Source organism: Malaclemys terrapin, chromosome 11 (assembly GCF_027887155.1).
Source record: "Malaclemys terrapin pileata isolate rMalTer1 chromosome 11, rMalTer1.hap1, whole genome shotgun sequence".
NCBI classification, from domain to species: domain Eukaryota; kingdom Metazoa; phylum Chordata; order Testudines; family Emydidae; genus Malaclemys; species Malaclemys terrapin.
In genome coordinates, this window is record NC_071515.1 from 5,751,899 (window position 1) to 5,760,710 (window position 8,812).

At 46.8% G+C, this 8,812-nt stretch overlaps 1 protein-coding gene across 2 annotated transcripts; it reads left to right on the forward strand.

Annotated features, from left to right (window-relative positions):
* The first annotated feature begins 1,695 nt into the window (after nt 1–1,695).
* On the forward strand, nt 1,696–4,407 carry GBX2 (gastrulation brain homeobox 2). 2 transcript variants are annotated; one of them, XM_054044434.1, is made up of 2 exons: nt 1,696–2,206; nt 3,370–4,407. In XM_054044434.1, the coding sequence occupies exons 1-2, from the start codon at nt 1,696–1,698 to the stop codon at nt 3,891–3,893; spliced, it is 1,035 nt and encodes a 344-aa protein (XP_053900409.1). In that variant the 3' UTR covers nt 3,894–4,407. The 2 variants fall into 2 exon arrangements, with proteins under 2 accessions (XP_053900409.1, XP_053900410.1); XM_054044435.1 differs by having other exon boundaries at nt 3,373–4,407.
* The last annotated feature ends 4,405 nt before the right edge of the window (nt 4,408–8,812 follow it).

The following is an 8,812-nucleotide window of genomic DNA, read 5'->3' on the forward strand; positions in this document are numbered from 1 at the left end:
AAGTACAGTGAGGTCTCCAGCATTACAGACAGTCTGGTGTGATGCAAAGTGGATTTCCCCCCATCATGGAATCGCTGTAAGAGTTATACCTGGATGAAGATATTCCCTACCGTGCCATAGAGTTAGGAGTCTGAGAAAGAAAAAGACAGACAGATTTGCAAAGAGTTGGATCGATAAATTCATAAATATCGATTTGCCTTTATCTTCCAATTAAATGTACATGTGAAAAGACTCCCATCACTGGGGTAACAGCACCCATCTAGAGAGATCACTGTCTTGGTTAATGTTTCAAAAGGATGATATCCCACCCCTCAGCCCCCATACACACACACTTCTGTCCTATTGCAGCTGTTAAAACTGAACAGCAAAACATTGGTACATCAGTGGGGATCTGTTCAGTAGATCTGTTTGGCATGTGCACCGGTTAGATTTGTATTTTCCCCGCTTAGGTTCCCGTGGAATCTTTTATATTTTAATCTTAGTTTTAAGAGAGAGACAGAGAAATCAACTTTTGATAACCTTTTAATAACAGAAAATCAGCCCAGTGAAAGACAGTTTTATGCCTGTAGGGGCTACAGCTCATCATTAAATCTTCGTTTTCCTACTAACTAAGCGGATCTGCTGTCCTTTAAAAACATGATTTAATTAGTGCATCTTTTTAAAAGTGGGCTTTTATTTGGACAAACATCGTAAAACCTCCAGCAGGCTCCAGCGATGTAATCAGGCGACCATTTCAAGCCCCCCACTTCTCCTTGAGGACCGACCACATTCAAAACCCCCAAAACTCGCCTTTTATTATCGTAATTACCACGGCCATTATTGTGGGTGGGAAGGTGCACGGAAAATGTGTATTAAGGTTTCAAAAGACCAAGATCTTTTTTTTTTTTTTGAATTCTGTTCACCGCGAAAAAGGAAACAAACTGAAGAAGGGGGAGGAGGGAATCCCACCGGGCCAACCATCCGCGAGTTATCCCAGCCCCTGTGAAACACACACCGACTCAACCCCCCAGCTCCAGCCTGCGGAGGGGGAAAGGGAGATTTCTCTTTGCACACGCCGAGCAGCGCCCCGAGGCTGCTGCACGGGAAGGGGCGGGCGCAGGGTGGCCCCCGGGCAGTGTGAATGGCTTTTCACAAGTTAGCCCGGCCGGTCCCCTCGCCCGCCACCTCCCTGACCCCACCCCGCCCCTTCGGCTGCTGCCCGGAGCCCAGCAAGGGAGGGGAGGGGAGGCGGGGCCAAGGCCAGCTCCCGCCCCGCCCCCTCCCCCCGCCGCCGGCCAATGGGCAGCCAGGCGGGCGCCCACGTGAGGCGGGGCAAGGTTCGGAAGCTGGCAACATGTGAATGAGAAGCGGCGAGCGCAATTTAAAGGTGCTGGCGGCGCCCGGAGAGAGCCCCGCGCGCTCCGACCCAGGCCCCCGGCCCGCGCGGCAGCGGCAGCGGCAGCAGCGTCTCGCTCACCGCCCAGCGGGGCCCCAGGCGCCGGCGAGGGGATGCCCCCGATGCCCCCCAGCAGCACCGGAGCGGACCCGGCGCTCCCCCTGGCCTGACGCCTGCTCTGCCCTGCACCCCCCCAAGCCAGCGCCGCCGCCCCCAGCCCGCGCGGGCTGCGAGGCGCCTCCTGGCTCTGCCTGCGCGCCGCGGGACTGGCCGCCTGCTCCTGCCTTTCTGCTCCGCCGGCTCCGCTCCCCAGCAGCTATATGAGTGCAGCTTTCCAGCCCTCCCTCATGATGATGCAGCGCCCCTTGGGAAGCAGCACGGCCTTCAGCATAGACTCCCTCATCGGCAGCCCGCCCCAGCCCAGCCCGGGCCACTTCGTCTACACCGGCTACCCCATGTTCATGCCCTACCGGCCGGTGGTCTTGCCCCCGCCGCCCCCACCCCCTCCGACCCTCCCGCAAGCCTCGCTGCAGCCGGCCCTGCCGCCCTCTCACCCCCACCACCAAATCCCCAGCCTGCCCACCGGCTTCTGCTCCAGCCTGGCCCAAGGGATGGCGCTCACCTCCACGCTCATGGCCACGCTGCCCAGCACCTTCTCCGCTTCCCCGCAGCACCAGGAGGCGGCCCGGAAGTTTGCCCCCCAAGCTCTCCAGGGCAACTTCGACAAAGGCGAAGGGCTCCAGCAGGAGAGCGAAGAGGGGAAATCCTTCCTGAGCAAGGAGAGCTCCCTGCTGTCATTCGCCGCCGCAGAAGCCGTGCAGGCTTCCCTGGGTGAGTGGCTACACGCCTTGTTCTGTGCGCGCACTTAGACCAAGTTTCTTCCTCCCTTTCCTTCGCCCCCTTTCAGCGGAGCCAGGGGGGGAGGAAGGGTGATTGTCAGGCGATAAAGACAGATTTTGTTTGGTGTGTGTCCAGCCATACCATAACCATGTAAATTTCACACACGTAGCAATTCCATTCCACTGGGAGAGGTGATCTCCAGATATTTTTTGGCTAGGAAATAAAGCCCTCTCCGCCCCCCAACTCAAATCCTGGGGGAGGTGATGAGCTCCCCACGTTATTTCCAAAGGAATGCACTCGACAAGGGTGGATGAGATCTAACACTGCAAAGCGCAACCTTATCAAACCGAAAACTTAAAATCTATGTCACATGTAATTCCTACCTTCGGTCTAATCGCTATTTAGAACAGCGCTGCCTGTGCTGAAGGAGGCCAGTTTGATCTTACAATTGATTTTAAGAGGGTTTAAAAAAAAATCGCACGCAGGAAAGAGTCTCATCAATGAAATATTTAATCCTCCCATGGAAAAAGATGTTTTCCAAAGAGAACTAATCTCGCTGTAAACACTTTCTTCCCACTGTTCACAGTGCTATCGAAAGAGAAGTTTTAAGTACTTCCCAAACAAATTAAGTTTCCCTTTCTCCGTTTTTTGGAGAGGTAAAGGACCCATCCTCCGTTTTCCTCCCATTGTTACAAAAATATTGGCAAGTGAAATATACATGGCTACCGGTAGGTACATGCAGAGAACTGTCTCTTCAATCTTGAGTTGTGACAGAAGGTAACATTTCATAAATCGGTTTGGTGCGAGGCTATGGGGAATGATGTTCCAACAAATCTATAATGATGAGAAAATATCGGCCGGTGAAGAAGTGTTGAACCGGGCAGTGAGAAATTCAGTCTGAAGGAAACTGCTATGTGTCCCGAAATGTTACTTTGTGTCTGCCAAGATCGGTGTTCTCTTTCCTCCCTATAAGCCCGCTTGCTTTCTTCAAACTCGAATAGAGCTTCCTCCCGTATATAAATACAGAGACCTAAATCGAGGAGGATTTAATTCAGTAGAACTAAAATTTATGCTGGAAAATGTGCTGGTTGAAGCTAAACATCTGCAGAGCTAACCGTGCAAAATGTAACGAAATGCCTTTGGTTTGCTTTCAGTAGGGGCTGTCCGGGGTCAGACCAAAGATGATTCCAAAGCGGAAGACGACTCCAAAGGCAAAGAGGAAAGTTTCTCGATGGACAGCGATCTAGATTATAGCTCTGATGACAATATCACAAGCCAAGCCGCTCATAAAGAAGACGACTCTGGCAACGCACTAGAAGAAAACACCCAGAGCACAAATAACTCCAACACCACCACATCCACTGGCAAAAACAGGCGGAGGAGAACAGCCTTTACCAGCGAGCAGCTGCTAGAGTTGGAAAAGGAATTTCATTGCAAAAAGTACCTGTCTCTGACAGAGAGATCCCAGATCGCTCATGCCCTCAAACTCAGTGAAGTGCAGGTCAAAATCTGGTTCCAGAACAGAAGAGCCAAGTGGAAAAGGGTGAAAGCCGGCAATGCCAACTCGAAGACAGGAGAACCCTCCAGAAACCCCAAGATCGTGGTACCCATCCCAGTCCATGTCAGCAGATTTGCCATCAGAAGTCAGCACCAGCAGCTGGAACAAGCCAGACCCTGATACATTTCCACTACCCCTTCCCCCCCATCCAAAAGTTTTGATCCATGTTTCGAAATCGGGTTAAAAACAAACAAACAAACTTTAATCTGAACCTTTCGACATATCGAGTAAAGCAAGAATCGATTAATAAGAGGCTTAAAACTGTTTTGTTTTGGAGCGGGAATATCAAACCCTTGAAGAGACATAATAAATATTTATTATACTGTCCTACTTTGTATATAAAGTGCTGGATCTCCGCTGCAGTGTTTTGACTCCTATGGGACCAAATAACCAGTAACATGAATTTACATTCCAGAAGAAAACCACAACAAAAAACTGCAATGCATATTACTCATCTTTTGGTTTGTTTTTTTTTATCATTTTGAAAGGTAAAAATGAAACAAAACTAAGAGGTTTGTTTTCCCTTTTTTGGGTTGGCTGAGTGGCAGACAGTTGGGTGAATTATTTTCATTATTATTATTATTTTGCCTGGCTTGCTGTCGATTTGGTTGCATCTTCTACTAAGCCATGTTTGAAAAGCACGATCCTCTCTATTGTGTTTAATTTATTTCAATGTAGCTTTTTCCTGATAAGTTATGAAATTTAAAAAGAAACTCAGTCTTGTGAATAAACAAAATCAAAAACGAAAAAGAAAAAAAAAAAACCCAACTGACTTCTGTACAGAATTTCTTGTGTGAGAGTGGGGGCATTTTCCCTCCTAGGACAGTATCATTTTAGGTCTGGGTCCTCTACTTCTTCAAGGTTTATTGTCAATAGGAAACATTTAGCAAAATACCTAGAGTTGAACTCTGGGGGAAGGCAGAGCTTGTCCCCAAGCTGATGTCTGAGTTTATGGAAGCGAATTTCTTCTATAATAAATTGTAAACAAAACGCTGCTGAAAAGGATGTTATAGAAACAGGCTGGCATTGCAGAGCCTAGTCGAGGAGAGAGCTGACCAGAAGGGAATAGGGTAGCCATGCCTGTGATTCTAGGTACCTTGAACTGAAAAGGACCAGACAGATCTGCCCCCTCTCCGTAAATATCCAACACACACACCCATGCACCAAACTACCTGGAGCTTTAAAACCAGCCAGTACTGAAACGTCTGCAAATGAATTGTTCTGATTTTACTTCTGCTCCAGTCCTGTGGCGTGTCAAACAATGAGAGAGATGCAGGCAGTTTACTCTAGCAAGTGGGACTGACTGTGTATTGTTAGCTAACCTGCCGCGCTGTAGCTGATTAACGCTCTAGGAAATTAACAGGGCCAAGTCAGTATCTATTCGCTGCCTCCGATCTGTCCGATTAGGAGGAAGAAAAACTGCAACCCCGCAAAGTTGTCAGAACTGTGGAGGGTCTTTAGTGATATTTAAAAGCAAATCCCCCTGCTCCCCTCCAAGTTGTCATGATGCCACACTAATTGGTATGTGAACAATGCAATACTCTGTAACTACATGACAAAAATGACAATATTCCGCTAAAAACTCGGCCAAAATAAACCCATCGCAATGGGGATTTTTTCTTTTCCACATGATCGTGGGATTAGGAGACCAGAACTTGTTTCCCCCCGCCTGGTTATTAAACATATATTTGATCGTATACTTCCCTCCTCCCCTCACCCAAAGCTTGTTTGCTAACAAAAAGACTTCGATGATTAACAATCATTGAACGCAAAATACTACCTTTCCTCCCACAGATATTTAAACAAAAACATTGTCTCTATAACTCACCTAGAACGCATCTACTGTGGGTATCAGGGACAGAGGCGATCTACAACTAGAAAGACAGGAATTAAAAGCGTGAATTTGCTAAATAAAATTAAAAACAAACCAAAAAAGCAGCCAACTCCTAACTGGCTGTGAAAGTGGGCAATTACGGAGAGCTGCAAGGAGCAATTTGCTATGCAGATAGCGCTGAGACTTGTAGTTTAAGCTTCAGTGAGTAAATCAAATGTTCCAGAAGGTCAATACCAATATTGACATAATTTATATCAGTTGCACTTCATCATTTTTTTTTTAAATCCTGGGGTTTAAATTGCATTAGAACGGCCTGGAAATGAAGCTTTGTCAGGACTTAGCATCTTGTGTGTGGTTTCCCTTCGAAACTGCCCTCAAAATATTCCAAGTAAGTAGCCTGATCAACATCGATTTTTCCCCCCTTTTGCACGACGGACTATATTATTTATAATGACTGATAAACGGCCTAGACGGGTTAAAAGAGAAAGAGAGGAGAGGGTCATGAATAGCTAGCCTGCATTTGAATCATGGCCACTGAAAGGACAAGGCCAAATATTTCGGCACCAGCAGATAGTGACTGGTCCTTTAAAAAAAATCTATTGATACAGAGGCTGTGACATGAATCACACCTCATAGAAGACAATTTATAGCCACAGAGGCATTGAAGGAATAAAGTATGACTGTGAGTGGTGTATCACATGGATGTGGGTTGTTTTAGGGGAATCAAGTGCAGAAGAAAAGTCATTGCTATCATGTACCTGTGCTCATTAGGCGAGGGGCTGGTGTGTGTCTGCATGGAATTTTGAGTGGGGGGATTCTATATATAAAACCCACGTGCGGTCCCCATAGAGTTGTCAAAGACAGACTTACTGACACACCCAGGTCAAGCAGAGAAATGTAGGCGCTAACTACACCCCCTGGAGAAGTCAAAAGAAAGTATGGGGTATAGAAAAATGTGTAGCTCCAAGACAAACCCTACATTTTCAATCTAACACCTGATCTCTATGTATTTTTGTAAGCGATGCCAGAAGCACTACAGGGCAATCTTTATTCTACAAAGGGAAGCGCAGGCAGTTGTGGGGCTACCGTGTGTCCCTTCTTAGAACACCCTGAAAATAGAAGCTCAAGTCACTTAAGAAGTTTTCCAGCCGTCCTTAGCTGGGAGGAATGCGGGAATGACGCCAGCGCTTTGGATTGGGGTCAGTTCTATCGCTCCAGAGCTGGGAGGGTTTCATTTTTAGGAAAGAACAGCTGTTCTTCACCCCTTTTCCGCCAAGGGGGCTGGGAGGGGAGAGACACACGCGACAGTAAATACAATAAAAGGAAGCAGCTGCCAAACGCTTAGCAAAGTTACTTACTAATCAAGTCCCCCCCCCCCCAATAAAATAGCTGCAAAGTATGTGAGAGAGAAAGGGAGATCCAGGGCTTGAGGTGCCCTGAAGTGGAAACAGGGACAGAAGAAAAGAAGATAAACAAGTGAGGGGGGTTGATAGCTGTCATCATCACCACTATCATGGCTTTCATTTGGCTGCCTAATGAGTCAGATCACAGGCAGAGAGAAAAATTGTCAATCGCCCAGGCTCTAATGAATTTTTTTGCAAATTGTAATCAAGCCAGGCCGTCTCAGCTCGCTGATTAATGAGACCCAGGAGGCTTGGCCAGCACCTCAGCTTTCTATTCCATCCCGTCCTCCCTGCACTAAATTAACAGCAACTTGTCTGAGCTTCAAATTAACTCCCAATGATTAATTCTGATGGGGGGGCCTGAAGAATCGCTCGTCCTAATAGGCACTGGCCTGTGATGCTGTTTGAAATTAATACGCTTCCCCTTTGGCTGCCTGCTTTAATCCAAGGTTGGGGTTTGACATCACTATATTTGTTGTTACAATAAATTCCAGTTACATCTGCAGATCAAATCATTACAATGCCTCAGTCACAGAGCAGAAATCGGGGCCCAAGCTCACCAGCCCAAAGTTGGGAGTTTTCTCCAATCCATTCGCAGCTCATCTGGCCCGCTTATTTGACACTTTATTATAAAATAATTTTCCAAAAAAGTAAATTTACCACTAATGCTCATACAAACAATCCCTCTAATTTCTTGGTACAATGCTATTCTATTAGATCAGATTCATTCATTTTAAATACACTCCTGGTATTTATAATCATCTCATTAGGAAAATATGGGGGGAGGGTTATTTTGGTAGAAAATACTCTCCACCACTACCACACACCCACACCGAAGCTAAAACAAAGCTCTGAGAAGAGACTAGCTTTGGTTTTTGCTAAGCTAGAGCTGTGCTTAACTGACAAGCAGACTGTGTTTAAACTTAGCAACTTTCATTGCACGGATGTCAGGAAAGCCGGAGAAAGGGCTAACCGGTGTTCCCTTAGAGACATCATTTCAAAGGGAAAGGCACTAACATTGTCCCGGTGATCAGGAAGGGTTGTGTGGTGGGTCTGCTACCACTCGAATCCTTGTATCCAATTTGGGTTTAATACTCCCCTACCCACATACACACCACAGCGATTTCTTTAGTCCTTGAGCCCGCAGGTCTGGATTTTTTATTATTATTAACATGACCTCCCATCTCTCCTTGGTGGCGATCTTTAGGTTCCCCATTGACTGCGTTTCCCACTTGTGTTTTTATAGCTTTGATGATCATCATTACATGTTGTATTATTGTAAACTCATCATGCTATTCCCTATATTGCATGCAATTTACCACTACACATATGTCTCTGGGGCAAACACATCTGTTCTAAGAAGCCGAGACACCTCCCCCCCTCCGAAGGGTCAGACCTCTCTTCCATCTTGTTTCTGTTTGTATTGACTTAATTGGTTTAATTATTTCAGCTGTGATTGGCAATACTCAGCATTGTACCTTTTTAACTGCCCCAGGGGTCTGCCAGTGATCTCTGTCAGAAGGATGGAGATTGCTTAGCCATCCTGCAATTTACAAAAGTCCCTTTGTGCTGAAGAATCGAGATAAAAGTAGAACTGTTCGCTTTCCATTGGGAACGCCGGATGAATTTATTATCCCAGACCCCAGCAAAGGTGGTGTGGGAGGGGAGATTATGCTTTCGCAATTAATGTACTATTATCGGTCGCCGATTGTCTTCTCAGACCTGGGGGGAGGGGGGGAGGGAGTAACCCGATTGGCCTTCACCGGACAACGCAATAGGGTGGAGATTTGAAAGAGATCGTT